Source organism: Hermetia illucens, chromosome 1 (assembly GCF_905115235.1).
Source record: "Hermetia illucens chromosome 1, iHerIll2.2.curated.20191125, whole genome shotgun sequence".
NCBI classification, from domain to species: domain Eukaryota; kingdom Metazoa; phylum Arthropoda; class Insecta; order Diptera; family Stratiomyidae; genus Hermetia; species Hermetia illucens.
This window is the reverse complement of record NC_051849.1, coordinates 400101-426601: the sequence shown is the minus strand read 5'-3', so window position 1 is coordinate 426601 and position 26501 is coordinate 400101. Positions and strand designations below refer to the sequence as shown.

Genomic DNA, 26501 nt, shown 5'->3' with positions numbered 1-26501 from the left:
CAGACCTGAGTCTGCACGGGGACTCATCTGAAGTGGCAAATTGGTCACGAAACCTTATCAGGGGTATACTGGTCCTATGGGAACCGGTAAAGCCCCTGGACTCACATACTTCGGGTGAACTCCTGTTGTATGTGAGGACAGCTCGGTTATTTGCGGTTGGCCCCCCTAGTGGGAGTTTCATGGTGGTTGTGGTTGTGCTCAAGCGAGAAGAGACCTTCGGGCCTCGACGTGGTGTTCGGTAGAGATTTAGGTAATTCTTGCATCCACCAGTATGAATGCTAAGCCATGCACTTGGTATAGACTGGTACCGTTATTGCTTGTCTCAGGGGGGCTCTGATTGTGGTCACAAAATCAATCCGTGTCTGAAGAGGACCGTAGGATTAAGTCTCACGACAGGTGCCTACGTAAAACACTATGGGCTTCACTATCCACCGACCACCGTTAAAGTTGCCTCCAACTCTCTTCCCACCTGTAAAGAAACTCTTTGTTCTGGATGGAATGCGTGAATAATGGGAAATGTTCTCACACAAATGTGATTCACTTACGAATGTTGACGTTCTTTGCTAGATCATCTCCAACTTGAGGAGGTTAAAAGTATGTGAATTGTATTTGCAAACTATCCGCCACCGTAACCGCTCTAAAAATATGAAATTGGTAATTTTTGGTGGTTGGGTTTCAAGTGGGGGAATTCGCAGCTTTCAAAACATTATTTTTCTAAGAGCAATAAACTCTAGCTTTGCACAGACAGCTCAATCGATGTATTCAGAAAGCCACTGCTTAGCTGAGGACTTAAATAAACGTGGTTAAAAGGTGTAAATTTCTTGAGCACATACATTGCATACGATCAATTAGTATATGGAAGGTGTTCACGTGCGAGCGGTCATTAATTAACAGAGATCAACAAAACATAGAGCACACGTAGCCCATTGACTGGATGCTGCTAATCTGTTGCTGAAATCGTTAAAATTCACGATGCCTAGGCCCAGACAGATCATCGCTTATTGCAGCCCCTTCTCAAGGTTTCCACCAATACAACTTTGCTCGAAAAGATGTTTGTTTGCCATTATCTACTTATCTGTATGTGAAAAAGCCTGCGATAGTTATAAATACACCTGCATTAAGCGTGAATCGATCATTTAGAATTTGAATACGAATTAGACCTCTTTCTAAGATAAGAATTCCGGGATAGCAGCGGTAATAGGAAGGAGTAAATCTCACCCAACTTGCGCTAATTTCGAATATAGACGGTTCAGTAATAGCTAATGTGAAAAGCGACTTTTAATTGGCCTAAGTTGCCCCAGTGGAATATGTTTGTGCAAAAAGTGGTGAGTATGAATTTTGTGTTTAAATTTGAACTAAAAATTTGGGTTATATGTCCAAATCTATGAGGACTTAGTGAGGTGGCGGTTTTAGGTTTGATATTTCATCTATGTTTGTTTCCAAAATATGCGATGTGTCGAAAACATGCTGTTTTGAAAAGAAAATTCAAAGTGATGCTAAGTTTTAACCCCATCCTGAAACCAAATTTACAAGAACCTATTAAGTTGCAGTATTATGTAAGGACACAGCGAAAACTCAGTGGTTAGAGTGAATTTGAATTAAAGCGTGTGTGTATATCTTAGGAAATTTTGGATGATGACAATTCTTCCGGTGGATTTTGGTGCTATCGGATTTTTAAATTTGCAAATGTTCTTTTACCTTGAGCTTCAGTTTGAAACCGGCTTCATAAGGAATTTTGTTTCTTCGTTGCCACTGCTTTAAGCTTGCGTCACATGCTAAGTTTCTCCTTCTTACATCTACCATATCTGATGGATCCTCTATTGAAGATTTGCCTCTTAACTCCTGCTGATAAAATGTATTTGATCTTCAAAATCGAGTTGCCCGCTGCAGTCTTTCGTTTCGGAGGCATGGGCAAAGTGAAAAGACAAAAATTTTTCAAAGTTTCAATTAAACCAGCCAACTGAGAATTAAATACAATAGTTTGGAGTAAAATACACCAAAAAGTAGTCGGTAGATATCTAGAGGAAAAAGGCATGATCGAAGACTATATAAGCAAACATATCCCGTTTGCAAGCTTCTACAGCTATTAAGCTCCTCCATATATATATATATATAACATAGGTTTGTCATAAGCCGCGTCAAACCGATTTCTAGCACCTAAGACTTTTCTAGACGCTCAAATTAGCGAACGAAATGATTTCACTGATTTCATTTTTATAATCATTTCTTTCACGAATCTATTCTCACAAGCTACCCAACCAAAAGATCTGCATAGTGTCCAGGCCCCAAAATACTCTCCATATCGATATCTACTCAAATTAAGTTAATATAATATACTGTTACTATGTTTTTGGAGAAATTGACTAGTAAGTAAGTTTATCCTAGAGCTACAAAAATGCAGTAACATGGATTATAGTATGAAGCATAATATCGCCAAGTTTGATCAAAATCGCACTATTACTAATGAAGTTACAGTAGCTCAAATTTGTCTTTTCTGTGTAGATTTGCTGTAACCCCAAATATTGAATATCAATATCAAGTGAGTAGTTTGACACACTCAATAAAAATTGTTTTAGAGGAAGCTGAAGTGCCCGCATCTAAACACAGACGATGCAATGAAAAGACCAACATATTTATTTCCATGTAATACAGAAAACAGAAGAAAAACAGAGAAAATGAAACTACGCGCAATAAAAGGACAGGCATTGAATCACAAAGGGGAAATTTCGTTCCTAGCTTCCTACAATCATCATCATCAACGGCGCAACAACCGGTATCCGGTCTAGGCCGGCCTTAATAAGGAACTCCAGACATCCCGGTTTTGCGCCGAGGTCCACCAATTCGATTTCCCTAAAAGCTGTCTGGCGTCCTGACCTATGCCATCGCTCCATCTTAGGCAGGGTCTGCCTCGTCTTTTTTTTCTACCATAGATATCGCCCTTATAGACTTTCCGGGTGGGATCATCCTCATCCATACGGATTAAGTCACCCGCCCACCGTAACCTATTCAGCCGGATTTTATCCACAACCGGACAGTCATGGTATCGCTCCTTCTTCGGAGGATTCTTCTCTCGAACGCGGCCAAGAGTTCGCAATTTTTCTTGCTAAGAACCCAAGTTTCCGAGGAATACATGAGGACTGGCAAGATCATTGTCTTGTACAGTAAGAGCTTTGACCCTATGGTGAGACGTTTCGAGCGGAACAGTCTTTGTAAGCTGAAATAGGCTCTGTTGGCTGACAACAACCGTGCGCGGATTTCATCATCGTAGTTGTTATCGGTTGTGATTTTCGACCCTAGATAGGAGAAATTGTCAACGGTCTCAAAGTTGTATTCTCCTATCTTTATTCTTCTTCGTGTTTGTGTTTGACCAGTGCGGTTTGATGTTGTTGGTTGATTCGTCTTCGGTGCTAACGTTGCCACCATATATTTTGTCTTGCCTTCATTGATGTGCAGCTCAAGATCTCGCGCCCATTGCAGCCTGCTCGATCTGGATGAAGGCAGTTTGTACGTCTCGAGTGGTTCTTCCCATGATGTCGATATCGTCAGCATAGGCCAGTAGTTGGGTGGACTTGAAGAGGATCGTACCTCTTGTATTTACCTCAGCATCACGGATCACTTTCTCGAGGGCCAGGTTAAAGAGGACGCATGATAGCGCATCCCCTTGTCGTAGATCGTTGTTGATGTCGATTGGTCTTGAGAGTGATCCTGCTGCTTTTATCTGGCCTCCCACATTGGTCAGGGTCAGCCTAGTCAGTCTTATTAATTTCGTCGGGATACCGAATTCTCTCATGGCCGTGTACAGTTTTACCCTGGCTATGCTATCATAGGCGGCTTTAAAGTCGATTAACAAATGGTCCAACTGTTGTCCATATTCCAACAGTTTTTCCATCGCTTGCCGCAGAGAGAAAATCTGATCTGTTGCTGATTTGCCTGGAGTGAAGCCTCTTTGGTATGGGCCAATGATGTTCTGGGCATATGGGGCTATCCGGCCTAGCAAGATAGTGGAGAATATCTTATAGATGGTACTCAGCAGCGTGATACCTCTATAATTGCTGCACTGTGCGATATCACCCTTTTTATGTATGAGACAGATAACGCCTCTTCGCCAATCGTCAGGCATAGATTCGCTGTCCCATACTTTGAGCACAAGTTGATGAACCACTTGGTGTAACTGGTCGCCTCCATATTTAACCAATTCGGTTGTAATTCCATCGGCTCCTGGTGACTTATGATTTTTAGTCGATGAATTGCACGGACTGTTTCTCCTAAACTTGTTGGTGGGAGTATTTGTCCGTCGTCGTCAGCTGGCGGGACGTCCAACTCGCCGATGTTCTGGTTGTTCAGTAGCTCATCAAAGTACTCAACCCATCACTCCAATATACCCATTCTATCGGAAATCAGATTTCCCTCTTTGTCTCGGCAGGATGAGCATCGAGGTGTATAAGGCTTCATCCTACTGATTTGTTGGTAAAACTTCCGTGCCTGGTGCGGTTGCTCCCTGTACTTTTCCAGTTCACAGACTTGTTGGTTCTCCCAGGCTTCCTTTTTCCGTCTGTGAAGTCGCTTCTCCGCTCGACGGAGCTCGTGATAAGTATCTGCGCGTGCCTGCGTTCTTTGAGAATGCAACATTACTCGGTAAGCGGCATTCTTCCGTTCCGTTGCTAGCTTACATTCATCGTCAAACCAGCCGTTCCGACTCCTTTTGCGGCTGGGGCCAAGTATGCTTGTGGCCGTATCAATGATAACGTTCTTCAGGTGATTGTGAAGATCATTTGTTGATGCTTCATCTCCAGGTCCTCTGTTGACTGCGGTTATTGCGGCATCAATTTCCCTCTTTTAGGTGTCGCGGAAGGTTGTGTTGTGGATCGCTTCAGTGTTCACTCTCATCTGATTGTCAGAGGGGATTCTAGGTGGTATTGTTATTCGAGCTCGGAGCACCATGCCAACGAGATAGTGATCCGAGTCTATATTGGCCCCCTTATATGTTCTGACATTCATCAAGGCTGAGAGGTGGCGGCGTTCGATCAGCACGTGGTCAATTTGGTTGAAAGTGGTCCCATCTGGAGAGGCCCACGTATGTTTGTGGACCGCTTTCCGCGCAAACCAGGTACTTCCAACAACCATTTCGTGTGACCCTGCTAATTGAATAATCCGCAGTCCGTTATCATTTATTTTTTCGTGTGAGCTATGGGAGCCAACGTATCGCCTGAATACGGGCTCCTTCCTTACTTGGCTGTTAAAATCCCCAAGTATGATTTTGGTATTATATCTGGGACAGGCTTCGAGGGTTCGTTCTACTGCCTCGTAGAAGGTATCCCTCTCCGACTCTGCAGTCTCCTCTGTAGGGGCGTGAACGTTTATGAGGCTTATATTTCTAAACTTGCTTCGCAAGCGCAGAGTGCATAGCCGTTCGCTTATGTTTTCAAAGCCGATAACAGCAGGTTTCATGGCTGACTAAGAAACCTACTCCGAGCACATGGTTTACTGGATGACCGCTATAATATATGGTGTAGTGGCTCTTCTCCAGGAAACGGTTCCCTGTCCATCGCATCTCTTGCAACGCTGTTATATCAGCCCTATATTGGGACAGGGTATCGGCTAGCTGTTCATCAGCTTCATCTCTGTACGCGGAGCGCATGTTCCATGAGAAAATGCGCAAATCGTTGATCCGTTGTCGTTGCCTGGTCGGTCGATTTAAAGTCCGTCCTCTCCGAGGCTCCTGTTGTGGCTTCGTAACAAGTTGTTTTCCGTGTAGGGTTGTCAGCCCTACCTAACCCCCTACCTGGAGGACCAGTTGGTACAGTTTGTCCCGTTTTTAGGCACGGGAGACTCGCCTTCATCCTTCTCCATCTGCAGCTTTTCGTTACGAAAGAGCTCCCAGCAGTCACCACGTGGAGGTGGAGATAAGGTTTGGTAGTAGAGCTGTTGGTGTTGGTCCAGCAGGCATTTCCCAGGTTTTATGCTCCATCGTGGATACCAATCCACGTTTCGCCCTAGGACCTATACTACCCTTTGACCACAGCTTCCTACAATGCCTTTTGAAAATCATTCTTTGAGAAGATTTGCAAATGCTTCAGATGTTCAACCAGACTAAGGTACACCGTTTGGGGAGTCATATATAGCCGGTGTTGGGCATTATACAATAACCATTCTCGTGCGGAGAAGGAAATGTACTAAGGGTTGTTGTCCTACTGTAAAATAAGAGGTTCTTCCATGCCTTAGGAGGAATTGTGTAGCCAACTGAAGTACAGCTCATTAAAGAATACTTCCGTTTTCTAGTCAATAAATATCAATCTATTCACCCTGGTTGCTTTGAAGCACCAATTGAACTGATTCTCGTCACCAAGTTTGACGGTATATTTACTTTCACCAGACTAAAGAATTAACTACTAAAAGTCTAAGATTGTTATAGCACGCTCTCAAAGTAAATCTGTACACTCGTGCGTGTCGCAACATCTTCCATTGTCCTGACACTTTTGAACAGACTTTTATGTGAATTGTGAATGTTCGAACGTTGTTTTCGAACTGCCACCCCGTCGTCCCACCTTATGTCCAAATTAAGCTGCATTCTGTTTGTCATTCACGAGGTTTGGGAGCCTCGCAATACGGATCTTACGGAACTTTAGTATGTTATTTTATAACTTTTATGATATGATGGACTGCATTCACTATAATGGCTACTTTCATTTTTACCAAAATTTTCACAAAGTGAAGACAGGCGGCGTAACGTTACCAGTTCAACTTGTCGGTCATTCAGCAAAACGTGATGCTGCCAAATTTGAATCCCTACCATACTTTTATCCGCTGCTTCTCACTATGACATTCAGCTGATTTGTCATGATCACAGTATCACCAGCTTCTCCTGGACTGCTTATAGAAAGCATCCTGAAAATTCCAGTAGTACTCTATTATGATGCTCTTCACTTTGTAAGAAACGCGTTTTCAGCCCACAAAGGTACGTATTTCAACCCCAGATTTGCGTTTATTACCACAATCCTACCAGAATCACAGAATGTCAGTATCATATTAAAATGAATAGTCTGCCATATATTATTCCAAAGGTTCATATATGACGCAACAATGTTCTCAAAAGTTGCAAACTATTGAACACTCATTCTAGAGTCCCTCGTAAGTGAAATTCATTACTTAAACAACGTTAACTGCTCAGCGCTCCTCATATAAGGAAACAAAAAACTTTTCATACCTAAAGCAACTTCCAGAGTCCCGACTTGTTTATAATTATACCATTCAGATTAATAAAATTCTAGGGAAATTCACAATATCAAATCTATGTCATTCTAACTCAAATTCACCACTTTACAAATGAAGATAACATTTTTCTAAATCAAATTCATGACTTTATAAATTAACTTAACAAGTTTTTATTATTTCAAATAATTTAATCGATAGAAATACCGCGTAATTTCACTCAGATAGATTCCAGTTTTCTCGCTGTTATCCTTGGGGACCTTGACGCTTCCTAATCTTCCTAATCAACTGAAGGTTGATGTGGTCCGCTGGTAGATATCACTTCGATGTCGAGTTTCCTTTGGATATTTTTCACGTAATAGCCTGCTGAAATCGTTATTTGCTGCAGTTTCAATAATGTGGCGTTTGTCATTGTTCAAACGTTTCCCCGGAAAATGGTATGGTTAGCATGCGATGGAGCATTGCGTTGTACGATGCCATTTTTTGTGAGAAGAATGCTGCGTTGTAATATGATGTTGCTGGGATGGTTTTCTGCGTGTATGTTCGATTTTTCCTTTGTTGTTGATGTGAGTAAGTCCAAGAAGGGTACTTGGTGGTTACATTCGACTTCCATGGTGAATGTAATGATCTTGTATCTAAATATCGTCAACATATCTTCCGCAGAATCTTGGTGATATACCAAGTTGCTCTGTACGTTTCTCTATTCGCTCCATAAAGATGTCGCTGATAATCTATGTTGACGCCCTCCATAGTTTTTAAGTATCGATTCCTAAACATGAAGTAGCTTTCACTCATACCATACATAGGGTAGCTAACTATATTGTCGTATCTTCTCCATTCCCACGAGGATTCATCGATATTAATTAGATTTTCCTCTAAGTATGCCAGTGCTTCCTTCCTTTAATGTCAAAAACCATACCTTACTCATCTGAAAGTGAAAAAGCGAAAAACTTTCAGTTTCATTTCACATTAAAGCCCTCGGAATTCATACGGGGAAGGGGAGGTTGGCGACAGCATATCTACCAGGAATTTTCCTGGAATAGATGCTCTCAAGGGATCATTCTGGCTTCCAACTTCCGAAATCTGGTTTTAGAATGTTGCTGGCAACTACCGCAAGTCCCGTTCTCATGACCTGCAAGTCCGTTTCTGGCAGGTTTTTGACTGCGAGATTCCAGACCAGGAGATCCTTCCTAAAGATGACATTGTGATCATAATGGGTAATCTGAATACCAACGTGTGTTCTGATACCACCTTGCTCGAGCATGTGATGCGGAGGTATCGGCGGCAGTAGAATGATTGTAAATTTTTGTAACTATCACCACAGTCATCAGGAATGCACTGTGTAAATACAGAGTCCATTATAAGGTGAATTCGGTTTCGACTGACTGACAACGAGAATATGATCGAATTGAGCATATCGCGATCAGCAGTAAATTTAGGAGTTATCTTCTGAATGTGCTTAACAAAGGGGTTGACATCGGCCTTGCTTAGCTCGGCTGGGGTGACACTGTGTCCACTTCACCCTGATTCTCAATCCCTTCACATCCCGTGAAATCTCACCTCCGGAGGATATTATAACGAGCCACCAATAAATACAATACAAGTGGCAGGGTAAGAATAGCATATAAGCGGTTAAAGAATTGCAGCGGTCATCCTCCCTTAGTTGTGCATCGGCCTTGCTTACTTCGGCTAGCGTACCACTTAGTCGACTCACACTGAATCTCAATTCTATAATACCCGGTGAAATTGCACCTCTAGAGGACGTTATGGCGAGCCACCGAAAAACCCAATACAATAGTCGGAGGGTAAGGATTACATATAAAGGCTTAAGGGTCATTCCGTGTGTCGGATTCGCGGAATCGAATTTTTTTTTTTACGTCAATTGTGTCTAGATATAGTGTAGAATATATGGGTAAAGTGATTTTTTGATATTCGGTGTTGTTTTGAAGTAATAGTGTTAAACACGTGATAAGTCACATGCCAGATTTATGTCGATTGCCGTAATAAAGCTTGTATTTATCGGTGCGAATGACGTTCGAATGACTTCGCTAAAAGGACAAGAATTGAAGCTAAGGCTATACATGTGTTTCTTGAAGAAACCTACGATTTATGGATTAGGTATAGCAGATTAATTGTCAGTTAAGGTTTTATGGCTAAAAATCGTATTCTACTTTTTAAATGCGTTTCTCTCGAAACTGCATGTTGAAAATCGGCTGGCACCATAGCCCAAAATCTATCCAACGAAATTCTTTGAAATTTTCATGACTTGTTCAGAACATATTTCTACGGTTCGCAAACTAGGATAATTGTGATTCATTCAGTAGTTTTTTTTTATTCATTGAAGAAGCCGTGAAAAAAACACCAAAATTCGCAAAAAAAAGTTTAACACCGCATTAAAAATTTAGCTGTTATAAGGTCTACAAATAAGTTCTGTCGGTTTTCACAATAGATGGCGTAGCTTGTTTTTTATTCCATTGATCCACATTTCCAAACATTCATCGGAAAGCTACTGTCAATAGGCACAAACGTCAGTATAAATTATTTAATTGAAGTGTAAACAACAATACTTTTTTCATCAACGAAAATGGCCAATTTTGTACCAAATAATGTGTTTTTGCGGGGAGTTCTACTTCATTATTTCAATATGAAGAAAAAAGCAATCGAAAGTCATCGGATTTTGGTGGAAGTTTATGGTGACCATGCTCTATCTGAACGAACGTGTCAGAGGTGGTTTCGACTGTTTAAAAGTGACAATTTCGACTTGGAAGAAGAAGAGCGCGCCGGACGGCCAACAACTTTTGAAAATGAAGAATTAGAGGCATTGCTCGACCAAACCCGCAAACGGAAGAAGAACTTGGAAAAATACTTGGAGTCACTCAGCAAGCCATTTCCAACCGTTTAAACGCAACGGGAATGATCCGAAAGGTCGGAAATTGGGTTCCGTATGAACTGAAGCCAAGAGACGTCGAACGCCGTTTTTTCACGTGCGAACATCTGCTCCAACGACAAGAAAAGAAGGGGTTTCTGCATCGAATAGTTACTGGCGATGAAAAGTGGATCCATTACGATAATCCCAAGCGTCGGGCAACTTGGGGATACCGGCCATGCCTCATCATCGACGGCCAAAGCGAATATTCATGGTGAGAAGATCATGCTGTGTATATGGCGGGACCAGCTGGGTGTGGTATACTATGCGCTGCTACAACCGAACGAAACGGTCAAGGACAAACTCTACCGACGTCAAACGATGCGTTTGAGCCGCGAACTCAAGAAAAAACGGCCGCAATACCAGCAAAGGCATGATAAAGTTATTTTCCAACATGACAATGCTCGTCCACGTGTTGCACAGCCCGTTAAAACATATCTAGAAACGTTGAGATGGGAAGTCCTACCCTACCCGCTGTACTCTCCAGACATTGCTCCTTCTGATTACCATTTATTCCGGTCGATGCAGCATGGCTTGGCTGACCAGCAGTTCTCCAATTACGACGAACTCAAAAAATGGCTCGATGAGTGGATAGCGGCCAAGCAGGCCAATTTTTGGCGCGATGGTATCTATGAATTGTCTGAAAGATGAATGAAAGTTGTGGCTAGCGATGGGCAATACTTTGTACAATGAATGTATAACCAATTTTTCACAAAAAGCTTCAAATTTAAAGAAAAAACCGACAGAACTTATTTGTAGGCCTTATAATATTTTTTAATAATCCTAGTTTGCGGACTGTAGTTAAGTCTCTACATTAAGATGCCGTTTACTTTTTTCTTTAAGATGACCACAGCGCCATCTAGCATGGCAGCAGAAAAACACCATTTTTTTGGAGATGGGTGTATAAATTCCTCTGTACTTCAATAACAAACTATGTGATCGGGCTGAAAAAATTACTATGCACGCTCAAGATATTAATAAACCCGTATTTGTATCTTCATCCAGTTCTTCACAAAAAATCTTTAAAAAAAAGCCAAAAAAAAAACGGCCTTTACACGGGATGACCCCCTTAAAGAATTGCAGCAGTTATTCTCCCTTAAAATTTTACGGCGCCCCAAAGGAAAGTTTCGCATAGCTAATAAGGTAATTATCTCTACGATTTACATACAAGAGGGGTTGGAGAGAGGTTCCGCCACCTTGCAAATTGCATCGATAATTGTCTTATCAATGAGCCTTGATGAAGTAGCCCCGTTTTGTGGAGCCGTAACATCTTAAAGGTGACAACCGCTACGATTTTCTAGAGGGCCTAGAAAGAAAAGATCATCCTTTTTCTCCTGCATACCTTTCTTACCCCCCTTTCCTTCTGGTGTTGGAATTGACGAATCAAACTGATGATATCAAAATACTCTCCATTTGAGGTGCTATAATTTTTGTTCTCTTCCCAAGCGCGTGGAAATTACGTCATCTATCTATGTCCAAATTAAGGACATACTGCCGGCGCAATCAAAGGTCTCATACCACTCAAACTTTTTATACCTGAAGTGTGAAGTTCCTTTTTCATGTATTGCGTTAGGAAATTAACATTTTCGCTGCAGAACTACATATATGTTAATTGATGCGCTTTTGTTAAGCACGTACACAGGCTACGAATAGTAGTCAGTTTTGCAATCGGAATAATCAAATCGTGCACTGATGGCAGTATTGATTCTATCAAATGCAAGCATTTCCGCGAAAGAAATTTGCTAAACTTCTCAAAATGTTTAAAGGTTTATAACTGGAAACCATTGGCGCGAACCAGCAAACGGCCAACGAGTTTATGTTTATATGCGTCCACATAACATTCTAATGAGTTTGAGGGATTATCATGCTGCTGTGTAGTGTGTACCATCATAGTGTTTTATAAATGCGCTGTAAGTGAACTCCATGTCAATAATGAGTACAAAAATTCCATTAACATACGACATTTATAGATGGACGTTGTGACATTCATACGGATAGCCGTTAATTCACTTTGCAACAAAGATTTATTATTAGCTTTGCCCACCCGGACCCCGGACTCGAAGCTGTTTGTTTTGACTTCATAACAGATGGAATCGGGTGGAAGCAACCAATGCTGCTTCCATTACCTGCTACCAGCAAACATTTTTTTCAATTTTTCGTATTAAGCGTTTTGATTGCCTATTTTGAGTCGAGTGCCGACCAGTGATCATCTCCTCATTTGAGAATACTTTCGGATAGTTTGTGTACTTGTCGTATTTAATTTGAATTTTCGCCAGTTTCGAAAAAATTAAAACCGGCTTCAGTCAAAAGTAAACTTATATAAATCTGTAATACGTGCTTCTCATTTCTGTGTTCAAAAAGTGATATGTGATTTTCTAAGAATCTTCATCTTGATTTGTACATTATATATCTACATTGATTCAAGCGTGTTAATTTATTTGTGCAAAAATGCTTTGTTATATGATATGGAAAGAGGTGAGACATATACAACTTTTTTTATATTTCCCTGCTATCGCCTCCAAAAGGACTTCTTACATTTGAAAACACCTATATGGTGAGCTAGATATGTTCAAAAGGGTTGACCTAATCACATAAGGATAATTGAAATGTGGAATTAGAGGATTGCACAAGTTTTAGAAATGTCAAAGTCTAGTGTCGGCCACCCACATAGTTTCTATCAGTCATTTATTTTTGATAGTTATAATTGAACATTGTGATTTTAGTTTCACTATGTCTTCAATTGACGCAGTGTAAATGGGAAATACAAACCTCAAACCTACGATTATAACCGGTAACACTTTTGGTCCTGCTTCTCTTATCCTTTAACTATGACTAAAAACGAGTGTGTTGCGTTCAGTATTAAAAAATTAAGTACAAAGATATGTAAATCTGGTTTACATTTTCAGTTACTTTCTCACATGATATAACCATGGATCCTTTTTTGATTACATATAGATTTTTGGGATTATGTAGATACAAATCGAATTTTAAAATAAAATTCCGTCAATATTTCTTAAGATGAAGAAATAATATTTATCCGCTATTGAGCAAGAAAGCTGTGCTTGACTATTCCAAAAATTATATATCTTCACTGACGTTGATTCAGGTTGCTTTGCAAGAGGTGCAAGTTAAGGTTTCTGCTCGTCAAGGTGTTCTGTCTCATACATTTCTGGTGTATTCCAAAAGACTGACGAATTACTGTGTTTGCTTTAGATTCGGTTGTTCTAGCATATTTAGAGCTCCTTGTGCGTACAACGCGTGAATGGGGGGATGGTTTCCCTTTAATTGTTACGTAGATCTCGCACCCATTGGTATGAACACTGAACCAAAACCAGTACCATTGTGCTACTCACACCGGGACTTTGATTCTCGTCTTCAAATTAATCCGCGTCTGAAGAGGACCATAGAATTATGCCTGCAGGAAAGGTAGTTGAGCCCGCAGGACCTTCATATTCATATGTATGACAAAGTTTTGAGAAGTTCTACCACCAAACATTGCTATAAAATTTCGAGAAAAAATTACCGGATATCTCTTTGAAGAATCCAAAGTGATCCCATTTTTGTATTGGCAATTAATAAAGCAAAATTCGAAAAAATCAAAATTTGACTGACGGTTTCGTCCAGGGCAGAGGCAACTCATCAGACGCTGCCTCACCTCTGCCTTGGGAGCAGCGTGACCGAAAGTGCCAACAGGTGGAAAGACGCTTCCTTTTAATGCTTGGGGTGCTACGCTCCAAACTAGGGATCCATGGACTAAAAAAACGTCGGAGTAAGTTGCTCCTCATTTAGTCCGGTCCACCATCACATGATGTGGACTTAGGATCCCGCAAATCCTAAACAAAAGCAAAATTGTTAAATTGAAACACTTTCCACATTGGTTTCTTATGGATTTTATTTTAGTTGCATATCAAACGATGTGTGAATATTGTTTATATAATACTTTCCACTGTCGCAACTGATTTCGGAGCATGTAAACCTCAACCTGCTTTACTTGGTTTTCCCTGGACTCTCTACATCGAAAAGTCAAGAGTCCTCCATGTCATAACATCCCCTCTGGAGTCTTAGGGAAATGCACTCGTACCGGTATATATGTAGATGATTGTTTTCCTAAAAAATATAATTTGCTTTTGTGAAAGTAAATAATAAATCCTAGTAATGTTTACCAGCCATCATTAGTAATAAATCAAGCCAATACTTTTCAAATGCAAGGATTTAGAAAAGCATAACTGGAAAGCAAATTTTATAGCGTCGAGTGTATTAAGAACTTTGAATTGAGCAGTTTTCCAATAATCCTACGTGGTGAATATCAACGGCATAAGATATGAAGTAATCCAAACTAAAATTCGCAGCCAAAAACTCAAACTCAAACTCAAAGCTTTGGCTTGTTATGAAACGAAATAATTGCAGACGTAAATTCGAATACAAATTGTAGATTAAATTTTATTTACATGCGTTCATGCGACATATTTTCGATTGTTTTCGGTTTCCGTAGATCTTCGGCATTCAATTATGGATTGTTGTAATCACTTTTGTTTAGCAGTATTTTATATACAATTTTAAAGTGGCATAATGGCTATCAACGAATTTTTGCATAATAATTGCCAGTGAATTTTATACATGGGCCATTAAGACCTTCGTTGAGTGTATTGTATAATTGACTTTCTACAGATGGGGATGCCTCAATAATCTGTAGAACTAGAGTCCTATTTTTATAAAGAAATAAAACTTGCCTCCAATAAATTCTTTTAGTTCACAACTCTACTGGATTAAGTAGTATTTCCAAAATGCCGAAAAACTTGTTTCGTGGTCTAATTAACTGTTTCAAAAGATCAATCCTCACACTGATGTGCTCCGTCGTTTTCTAATTATAGTGTCAATAAGAGCCTGCCTGATAATCCAACGATGATTATCTGAGTTTAAATCGTGATTAAGCTCATAGAATTTTTCTGAGTCCGGTAGCTGCAAACCCTTCTTCTTTTCCTTCAGCCTCTGTCCCGTTCACAAGCGGGGTCGGCTCGTCGTGATCGGCTTCGCCATTTGGCTCTATCGAATGCCTGATCTGGACGCAATCTCGAGGCTTTCAAATCCCCATCCAGCGTATCAAGCCACCGTTGCTTAGGTCTGCCTTTTGGTCGTTTACCATCGACTTCGATATTCAGACCAATCTTGGCAAGTGAATTCTCGTTTGCACGAATTGCATGACCATACCATCGAAGACGCCTCTCTCGCAACTTTTCCACGATCGGTGCAACCCCATAACGATCACGGATATCCTCATTTCGGATGTGATCTAAACGTGTGACGCCACTAGTCCAACGTAGCATCTTCGCGTCCATTACCGCAAGACGCCGTTCATTGTCTTTTATGGTCGGCCAACACTCAGAACCATAGAGAGCGACTGGACGGACGACATTTCGGTAAATTTTAGATTTGAGACGCTCGTTGATACGTCGATCACAAAGGACACCAGTTGTGGAACGCCACTTCATCCAGGTTGCGTTAATGCGTGAAGCAATTTCATAACGCAGCTCTCCATTGGCTGATAGCGTTGACCCGAGGTATTTAAATCTCTCAGTTCTGGGCAGATCACTGCCGCTGACAGTGATTGTGCCTGTTTCATGGGGATCGGTCGTCAAAAATTCAGTATTGTTTAAATTCAATCTGAGACCGTGTTGCATGAGGCGATCATTCCATTTTTTAACAAGTTGCTCGAGATCATTTTTGCTATCAGATGCTAGGAAAACATCATCTGCATAAAGCAGTGTGTAGGGCGCTGGACGTTGGATATCCCGTGTGACGGTGTCCATAACAAGGACAAAGAGGAGTGGTGAGAGGGCACTTCCTTGATGAACACCAACAGAGACACGAAGCGGTTTTGATACACCCGCCATACTTCGAACTTTACTTTTCGGATCGTGGTAGAGCAATTGAACCCAGCGCACGAGTTCTTCTGGCACGAAGTGTTGTCGTAAAGCATACCAGATGAGTTCGTGTGGTACACGGTCAAACGCTTTCTCTAGTTCCAGAAAGGTAATGTAAAGAGGGCGATGCTTCTCACGGTGTTTCTCCATGAGTAACCGTGCAGCGTGTATTGCGTCAGTAGTTCCGCAGTTGTTGACAAATCCTGCTTGATTCACGGTTATTTCAACGATTTCGCAAATACGCTTGTCAAGAATGCGTTCAAAAATCTTCATGCTATGGGAAAGTAACCGGATCGGACGGTAATTTGAGCATTCTGTTGGGCTAGCTTTCTTTTTCCATATTGGAACAGTGGTATTTTCTTGCCAGTCAGATGGTGTTCTTCCTTCCTGAATGACCCGGTTAGAGAATTCACTGAGCCACAATGTTGGGTCCCAGCTCTTCGCTTTCCAGAGCTCAGATGCGATGTCGTCAGGTCCTGTCGCTTTCTCCAATTTCATTTGTTTTATTGCCTCCTCGACTTCAGTTGCGCTGACTGGTGGAACTGGTCCAAATGTCGGCAATGATTGTGGAAGTGGAGGATGAGCAAATTCTTCAGTTGAAATCTGCTCGAAGTATTCTCGCCATCTATCCGTTGCGGCTCGACGGTTGATAAGCAAAGTACCGTTGTTGTCATTAACACAACAGAAGTGTTCGATATCCTGTGTGCGCTCATCACGGCTTTTAGCAAGTCGATACAGATCTCTCTCGCCATCCCGAGTGTCCAGTTTATCGTAAAGATTTTTAAAATGATTCGCTCGGGTGACAACGACCGCTTTCTTTGCTTCCCGGTTGGCATTCTTATAAATTTGCCAATTAGCAGGAGTTTTATCGTCGAGAAATTTGTAGTAGAGGCGTTTCTTTTCACGGACGTTCATTTCAACATGAAGCCAAGTATCCCGGTTGATGTACAGCTTACCCGGCTTGGTAACCCCGAGGGTTGCAGAGGCCGCTTTGTGGATCGTGTCTTTCATTTGGTTCCATGATTCTTCCACATTCGTAATGGTCGGCAATCGTATGAGTGAGACCGTTTCTTCTTTCTTCTCACCAAATCGCCACCATTTAATGCGCGGCGGGCCAGTGCGTTCCTCACGCTGTTTTATCGGTGGTTTAATTCGCAGGACGGCAATCAACGGCCGATGTTGGGGTGCGATGGTCTCATAGGGAACGACTTTGCAATCAGTGACAGTGGTAAAATGTTAGCTGCAAACTAATTAATTGAATTGTGAAAAGTGCTAAAATCCGAATATCAGGGAGTGAACAAATTTGTATTATTGCATGATGTGCTAATAACAAATTCCTGGTTATGTCTTATATAGACTTAACATAATACAGCCATTTGGCCGACACGACGGTGGAGGCTCTCAATGTCGCTGGTTTGGGTTCGAATTTCAGACGTCATGAGTGCTTGTGACTTGTATAGGGTTAAGTATGAATATAATGAAACTGGAGCACAGCCTGGTTGTGTGGATGCCCTAAACTACACTAAGGAGAGAATATGAAATACAACAGACCTTTGTAAACTAAAAATAGGAATTTAAAACTTCTATCCGGTGCCTTAATTTAGCACTTATCACTCCTAAAAACGCTTAGATTTTCCTTATCGGGTGACCTTTCCGAACGCTGACCAAATTCTGAACTAAGCTAGTTGTTTTAGTAATTAGTAATACTAAGTAATGCGGTTATATTCTATTATTATTATTATCTTCTATTGCACTCATAAAAGAAAAATATCAGATGTGACAGAAGCGTGTGCGAACGGATCCAGAAAGAGCACTTCTGGGCGGTTTACTGCAGCACGTTTAGTCGATGGAGTTTTTGTACTTTTGGAGGACATTACTGACTCTCGTGTTCGGCCACTCCTTCAAAAGTTCAGCCAAATTACTACCGAATGTAGTCTCTCGAAACCAGTGAAGCACAATGTGCAACACCACATTAACACTACTGGTTCCCCTATCTTCTCAAAGGTGCGTCCTCTACCACTCCAGAAGCTGGCTATTGCGCGGAAAGAATTTGAGCAACTTGTTCAACAGGGTATCTGCAGATCTTGTTGGTCTTCCCCACTCCATATGGTCTCTAAGCCAAACGGCGAATGGCGCCCCTGTGCGGATTATAGAAGGCTAAATGCACAGCCTTTTCTCGGAGTTAGGTAAACTCTTGGGATTCAAACGCCAGCGGACTACGGCATACCACTCGCAATCCAATGGGATGCTAGAACGTTGGCACCGGAAGCTAAAAGTCGCCATTACGGCCCGCGACGATTCGTCCTGAACTCCAGTATTGCCTCTCGTCCTACTTGGCCTTCGAACAACCCGCCGAGAGGAATTTTCTGTCAGCCCCGCGGAGCTGGTATACGGGGAGAACCCAAGGCTCCCAAGTGATCCGGTCTTCAACAAGAAATCGGGTCTCACAGATTCGGGATTGATGCGCCTGCTGAGGGACAACCTTCACCGCATGAAAACTACACCTCCCACCCGACACTCGTCCCCACCTGCCTGCGCCCCCAAGGAGCTAGAAATGAGCACGCACGTCCTGGTCAGGACGGATGCTGTCCGGAAGCCGCTGGAGCTTCCATACGAAGGCCCGTACCGTGTTCTCGAGCGGTGACAGCATTTGTTCCAGCTCGAGATCGGGGGACATAAAAAGGTTGTCTCTTTATCCAGGCTGAAGCTCGTGTGCACCGGCGGAATGATGGGGAACGCAGTTCCGGGTTCAGTTGCTGAAACCCCTAGGTTTCATCTGGGGACGGATTGATGTGGCGCAGCAGGGTTAACAACATTCGAAATTTATTTATGCGATCCTATCATAAAATTTATTTCTCCGAAACTTGTTTTGTTCTTGGATCGTCATATAGTGAATTGCCTATATGGAGGAAGATGAATCTGATTTATTCGAATTTATAATTGGTTGATCGCGCTCATAGAAATAGATTTCCATGGCCACATTCCCTTTTTCTGGTTCCAGACATAATATGAAGTTCTCTCGGCGAATAGCTCTTGTCATATTGAAAGTTATTGCATCAGTGGATGCGGTGAGGCGGACCCCGTCCCCGACCTGTCGAGAAACCAGCAAGGGTTGTTGACGCACACTAAATATTCGTACCCTCATTTGTAAGATGAGGAATATTATTATATTCAATATTAACCGTTGATTGCTTTCTTCCAATTGCCATGAATTAGATGGTAACAATTTCGTGAGAAAATAAAAGAAATGATTCTACATACCCAACTGCCGACCAATATGAGCATCAAAGAAACGTGAAATCAAACCAAGAACAAGAAAGGGGCGTACGCAAGGCGTGGGATAACTAAGCCGATAAAAAGTTATAAGAATACGAATTCGGAAGCAAAGACAGTGATAGCTGAGATAAATGTTGTTTTCCTTCTGATCAACGAACCGCGACGGATAGATGTTGGGAATAATTTGAGCCCCGCCTTGACTGGCAGAGTGGTACTGGTTTATACTGAGTCCAGGCTCAGCATTCATACCAGTGGATGCAAGGCCTATCTAACACCTCTGCCGCAACTAAGTTGTACAGCGCAACTCCACGCTTGAGCTCAAAGGAGCTCTGCCCGCGATGTAGGCATAACCACAACCACCATGGAACTCCCACAAAGGGGTCAACCGCAAATAACCGGGCCGAGAGCACATCGTCCAGGAATTCTCCTGAAGCATATGCTCTCAGAGGGCTATCCAGATCTCCTCAGGTGAGGTTTCGTGGTAAGAGCCACTTCAGATGAGTTCTTTGCAGGCTCGGGTCTGGTCGTCCTCCTCGAGTATGTGGGAACTGCACTCCCAATGGTTCAACTGGTATTAGCTTGAAGCGGAGAACACAAAACCGACAGAGATATGGTTTTGATATTACTACTACACTTCAAAATGTATTTTTCGTAACACATTAGAACAATTTAATCCAGCAGACGAGCCCCTCTGGCATTTGTTAGAAATTGTGAATGGAATTTTACAAAGCTGATTCTTGCTCTGTTTGATGAACATTTCGAAGATTTGAGGTTTCACAAGGTTGATTTGCAGGATTGAAACAGTGAGTTTGTTTCAGAGGACATCGAGGACATTGAGCAAATAATTTTATCAAATGAAGGCGCTCTTGTTGAGCGGGTAGAGTACTAGCCTCTCAATCTTGCTGCTCTAAGTTTGAATCACAGTTGTCGTGGCTGTCTATGTTCGTCTTGTGTTAATTTCACTGCTGTGAACTTATCACTTGCACAGCGTTAAGTATGATGATAGTGAATCTGAAGCGGTAGAAATTCTCAGGCACTTCTTCTGCTATTGCCCAGCTCTAGCTAGATTCAGTTTACAGACACTGGGTAAACCATTCTTTGGGGACCTCAGAGAGATTTCTAGTTGTAGGATGGGAGAGCTGCTTTCTTTTGCGAATGCTATGGGCTGGCTTTGAAGATACGAGACGCCTGGAATCTGCCTCCCTGCTCTCATAACAGCAATCACGGTCTTAGGACTTTGCACCATCAAAACGGCGCACCACAGTGCTAATTGGGCTCCTCGGAGCAGCCATTGATGCCTACCTACCTACCTACCTACGTTGGTGCGTATACGCGTCTGCTGCGGCTACACGACATTTGCATCTGATGCAGAAAAAGGTTTTCTCTGAAGCAGACATTTGTCTGTCTGATGTTTGGTGCCAACTCAGCTGTTTGTCTGACTGTTGTGTGAGAAAGACACGGAGATTTGTGTTTTTTATCTAAGACACTTATTGTTCAAAACTACCATAATCATAATTGGGTAGGAAAATGTGCAATTTTAGCACGAAAAAATGCAAATGTTGATGAAATAAATTTTCTAATTCAACAAAAATTTCCAGGTGACTTGGTATCATACAAATCATGGTTTGCATTTGAAAGAAAGAACGAGAAACAACAATTCTCACCAGCGAGGCAAAAGGAGAAGTTTTAATGAAACCGCGCATCCCATTAATACCAACAGAGATACCATTTCAATTCAAACGTCCTCAATTTCCGGTACGTTTATCCTTTGCTATGACCGTTATTAAGGGTTTCTACGTTGTGTTCGGTATAAATTTTGGGGATATTTCGTTCAGGAGGCTTGGAAAGGGTAACCTTTTTTTTAAGGATGAAGCAGCAGTGTGTGGGATTCGCACCCACTAAAACCAAGTAGTAAGTAAGTAAGTGAAGTATTACTTCCCGGGGGAGGCTTTGGTTCGCTATACCAGCACGTCCATGTCGCGTCTCCGTCGCGCCGCCTTCCGAGCTCGATCCAACTCCAGGAGTTTTCTCGGCACCACGGCTACTGCCTCATTTACCGCCATCCAGCTTTCCTCCAACTTCAGCATCTCTTCCACCAGGTTGGAGGGCTCGATGTCCATCCCCAAGATGCTGTTCAACCTCCCTTTCTGCTGCAGAAATCTGGGACAATGGAACATAACGTGCTCCGGGTCCTCGGGTGTACCACCGCATTCAGGACAGTTGGGAGACTCGTCCAACTCGAAGCGATGCAAGTACTTCCTATAGCCATCGTGTCCCGTAAGCAACTGTGTCAGGTGGTAATTCAATTCTCCGTGCTTTCGGTCGACCCATTTCTCGATACACGGGATTAATGTATGGGTCCACCGGCCCTTGTCGATGCCACACAATTCTCTCCTGATGGTTTTTCGGAAATTCGTATTTACCTCTACTGGATTTGCCTTCCGTTTTTCGTAGAGCCAGTGTGCCTCGCTCGCTAGAAGATCTATAGGGATCATGACGATGAGGCACACTGCCTCCGTCGACGCCGTCGTAAATGCGCTGCACACCCTTAGCGCAATTGGCCGGTGTGTCGAGCTTATCTTCCTTCGGTTTACAGCGTGGTTCAATGCTCCCGCCCAGACAGGGGCCGCGTATAGCAGGATCGACTTCACCACTCCCGCGACGAGCAGCCTGCGACTATACTTCATAGTTCATCCTTGCAAGGGATGAGCTAGCATTTGCTGCCTTCTCTCGCGCATAATCCAAGTGTCCCTAGAAACTCAGCTTGGCATCGATCATCACCCCCAATTGATTTTGCGACGACCTCACGATTACCAACCCGGATGTTAACCGTGTTCCGCCTCCGTCTTTTCGTCCGCCAGGTCTAGCTTGGCCATTCGTAACCATGACTTGATGGTATGAATGGCTTCATTTGCATAAAGCTCCGCATCCTCGGGATGCTTTGCAATTGCAACCACCGCCAAGTCGTCCACAAAACCAATCAGCGTTGCCTCCTCCGGCACGCGTAGGCCAAGCACTTCGTCGTACATTATGTTCCACACCAGTGGTTCCAATACAGAACCTTGAGGCACACCTGCTGTCACAATGTACTCCTTCGGCAGAGAAGTCTCTCCGAAAGGTAACTCTCGATTAGCCGAGCCAAGTAGCTTGGAACACCCAGTTTGGCCAAAACGCCTTTAATCCAGCCCCAGTTGGCTGAGTTAAAAGCATTTTTGACGTCTAGCGTCACCAGAGCACAGCATTTGCCCACGGCCATTGCATTTCGAGCCAATTCCACGACCTTTGCTACTGCATCGACCGTAGAACGGGTTCGCCGAAACCCATATTGCCGCTCTGAAAGACCACCCGGAAGCTCGATGAACGGGAGCAGCCTGTTGTATATCACCCTCTCCAATATCTTCACCATGGTGTCTAAGAGACAAATAAGGGGATATGAAGAGGGCACGCCGGGTGGTTTTTGGGGCTGCGGTTGCAACACCAGCTTCTGCCTGTTCCATTGGGTGGGAAATACTCCTTCCGCCATGCACGATTCGAATGTGCTTGCGAACCACCTTGGTCTGGCTTTGACCGCCACCTTCAGAGCCTTGTTCGGAATTCCGGTCAATCCTGGAGCCTTGCTATCCCCAGTACGTCCGCAGATTTCCTGAAGTTCCTCTTCGGTAACACCAGGGATCGAGAACACGTCCTGCTGAGCTGCCAGTTGGGGTTCACTTTCATCCTGCTCCTGCTGCGGGAAAAGAGTTGTAATTATTTGCAACAAGAGCCGTGGGCATGTCACTTGAGGTGATTTTGGGCCGCGGGTCTTGTTCATTATAACTTGGTAGGCTGTACCCCACGGATTCGTATTAGCCTCCATGCAGAGCTTCTGGTAGCATTCCCGCTTGCTTCTCCGTATGGCTTTCTTAAGGTTGCTTCGCAGATCCCTGTATTCCTCCTCACGCTCCTGGTGCTCCGACCTTCCCCTTGTCCTGTGGGAAAGTCTCTTCGCTCGAAGACAAGAGACTCTCAAGGCAGCGATCTCTTTGTTCCACCAGTAGTTTGGCCTCTTGCCGTGGTGCAAACTTCGCCGTCGCATCGTAGCGTCGCATGCTTTGGTTACACGCTGAGACAGCTGTGTGGTCCTTTCCACCGCTGCTCCATTCGGATCATGGGCTCCCTCCAATGCCGCCAGGAATGTCTCTTCGAAAGCTCCGATAGACCAGCCAACCGCTTTAGCCTTTCTATCTCCAGAGCGTCGTTGATTGCTTCTTCGGTTTTTAATGCGGAGTAAGATGGCCTGGTGGTCACTGTGAGTGTAGTGCTCACTCATTTGCCAAGCCATCTCCCTCACCAGTGTTAGGTCAACGATCGAACCCGACCCTCTACCTCGAAAGTGGAAAGGGTAACCTAAAAATATGTTTATACATACGTTATATATCTTAAAGATACTGAATTGTGCAATGAAATTGAGGGATGAAAATCTCAAGCAACACGGCAACTGTATATTGTGTTTTGCCCGAAGTTAACGACTTTTATCTTCCATTTCGTAAGTTTATAACTGCAGGCAGGATTTATTGGAACATTCCATCCTCTAGTGCCGGTATACAGTCTATATTAAAGTTTTTATGAGTAGCACATGACTTTCGAGCGTTGCGAAGTTTCAATCCACCAAATAACATACTTACATAACTCAAAGCCAAATGATTTGTTATAAAAAAGAAAACAAAAGGGTCACGTATGAGGTATTTCTTTTTCAATAATTTTAAGGAATGAGTCTCAAATAACATTGTGGGAACATCAAATTTTTATATTCTATACATTAAATGCAATGTTTAAGTACGTGCGTCTTACGATTAGTGGTTTGCTTGAAAAACGTGTTCTTTTATTTCAGATTGAACGTGCTTCGACGGCAGACTTATGGAGTTTGGCTAGTCTTTTGATAATTGGTGGTCTCATGTACGCGCTTTCAGGTTATTTCAAGTCAGTGATATTAGCACTGAAGCTTCCAGGACCACCTACAGTTCCCTTTTTTGGCAATTGCTTACTCGTTAAAGAGAGAGATCGTAAGTTGAGAAATTGTTTTCAATCATTGTTATTTTTCTTATCTCATTACAAAGATATCATCAAACAGTTCGACTTATTGTATTGAGAATTATCGGCCTACTATTATGTTATTCTTCGATTTTAGTTATATCATGGGTTTATTTAGAAGAAAGTATTATTTATTTCACAGTGCTAACCAATCGTGCTTCAACTGCTTTCAATCTGTACGGACCCTTGGTTCGTCTGTGGGTGCTACTGTTTCCTTTCTTCATGGTCCTTGAACCTCACGATCTGCAAACTATTTTATCGTCGAAAAAACATACCAACAAAGTATTCTTTTATCGATTGATGCACAACTTCTTAGGGAACGGACTAATAACGAATAATGGCAACAAATGGAGTATGCACCGAAAATTGATACAACCAACATTTCATCTAAGCATTCTGGAAAAGTTCGTTAGTACCTTCGTCGATGCTACAGAAGCTTCTTTCAGTCTGTTGGATCCCAGCCAAACGGAGATTAATATCGTCAAGTTCGTCAATACCTGTGTTATTAATATTCTCAACGGTAAGTAAATGCTTGTGCTGCGTGTTTGTAAGGGGTCACTTTTGAAATGGACGCTATTCTATTATGTTATGAGTTGAGACAAAAAAAATTCCAGGTGTTAAACTCTTGGTATGCTACTTGTTGATTATATGGACTTTTTCAATTGGTCAAGTTCAGATGTACACTTCAGTAAGGACATTTACTTGCATACTACATACATACAGCTGGGATGAACTGAAACCAGAAGAACTAAGGTCTTTTGAGTCGCCAAAGATCTTCACATTGGGTTTTAATATGAGAGAGAGAGAGGCATTTGTTAAATTACTTAACTGAATCAAACAAGGGTTAAATGCAGGCCTAAAGCTGATCGTCTTATTTATTGTATATTAATAAATTAAATGCAGGTATGAGAAACCTCAAGCTGATCGAGATGCATTGATATATTAAATAGCTTAATTTAAATTTGCGATTTGTATGTATGACGACCACCTCGACCGACAATCAATTTATAGTCAATGCGTGATACTTTTAAGTGTATTCCAAAGGACCACTTTTTAGAATAAGGATTAAAATCATTTTTGAGGTTTTGTGTAAAACAAAATTTTATTAAAATCGGTTCACCGATTGCCTATCTGTCTATCTGTCTGTTTGTCTGTCCGACACACGTATTTTTCTCGGAGACGGTTATAGCGATTGAGATCAAATTTGGTGGAAAGGTGGGAACTGTGAGTTACATTCTTTTACGTCGGATTTAAGAAGGGGTCTCCATACATGCAAAAGGGGGGTGTATATTTTTTTTCACCAAATATAGTTAACATATGTGGGATATCAAATGAAAGCTCTCGGTTAGTACTTTTCGAAGCCGGGTTTGGAATTTATTGGAAAGGTGGTGAGTGCGGGGGGTCGAAATTGATCATTTCTTCAACAGGCCCATTCTCAGAAACTACCAAACCGAAAAATCTGAAAAAAATCGGCAGGCTGCTACTATATGGTGCCTGGGTTCTGCAACGCGCTCCATACCGATATTCTTTCAAATAAAGTTAACAATAGTACATTACTATAATTTTTAAGGTTTTGTGTAAACACAAAACCTTATTAAAATCGGTTTACTGTCTGTCTGTCTGTCCGTCTGTCTTTTTTTTTTTTTCATCGTTAGAAGGTGGAAAGGTTCAAAACCTACAGCTGGCTCCTGCCAAACAGTTATGTGAGACTTCTACTCACTAAAACCACCTCCTTCTTCTTCCACTCTCCCCACGGGACTGCTATAAGCATTGCATCGTGGGGCTGGATCAGTTCTTAACTGCGGCGCATTATTGTTCGCTGCCTTTCTTGCTTTCTTCGCAGTTCTGCATGCCTTAGCTGTTCATGAATCATTTTCAGCTCAATTACCACTTGATTCCAAGCCTCCGTTGACTCCAACATAAACTCCACTATATTTCCAGGTGTTAAGCGCCTGTCTGCGATCGCCTCCAGCCTAGTTCGGTGTGCTGTAAACCATGGGCACTCAAACACAACATGCTCCGCATTCTCAGCCACGTTACCACATCTTGGGCACCATGGTGACTCATCGTGTCCAAATCGATAAAGATAAGCTCGATAA

At 42.4% G+C, this 26501-nt stretch overlaps 1 protein-coding gene across 2 annotated transcripts in view; it reads left to right on the top strand.

Moving 5' to 3' along the window:
- Positions 1-1147: 1147 nt before the first annotated feature.
- The window catches only part of LOC119661663 (probable cytochrome P450 4aa1), a 35144-nt gene continuing 9790 nt past the window's right edge, over positions 1148-26501 (top strand). The window contains exons 1-4 of one of the 2 annotated variants that reach the window (XM_038071097.1): positions 11902-12045; positions 12106-12610; positions 24203-24374; positions 24545-24922. In XM_038071097.1, the coding sequence (XP_037927025.1) occupies positions 12584-12610; positions 24203-24374; positions 24545-24922 (577 nt within the window). In that variant the 5' untranslated portion in view covers positions 11902-12045; positions 12106-12583. Of the gene's footprint in view, positions 1326-11901; positions 12046-12105; positions 12611-24202; positions 24375-24544; positions 24923-26501 lie in introns of those variants that run through there. The other variant, XM_038071098.1, reaches the window with a different exon arrangement.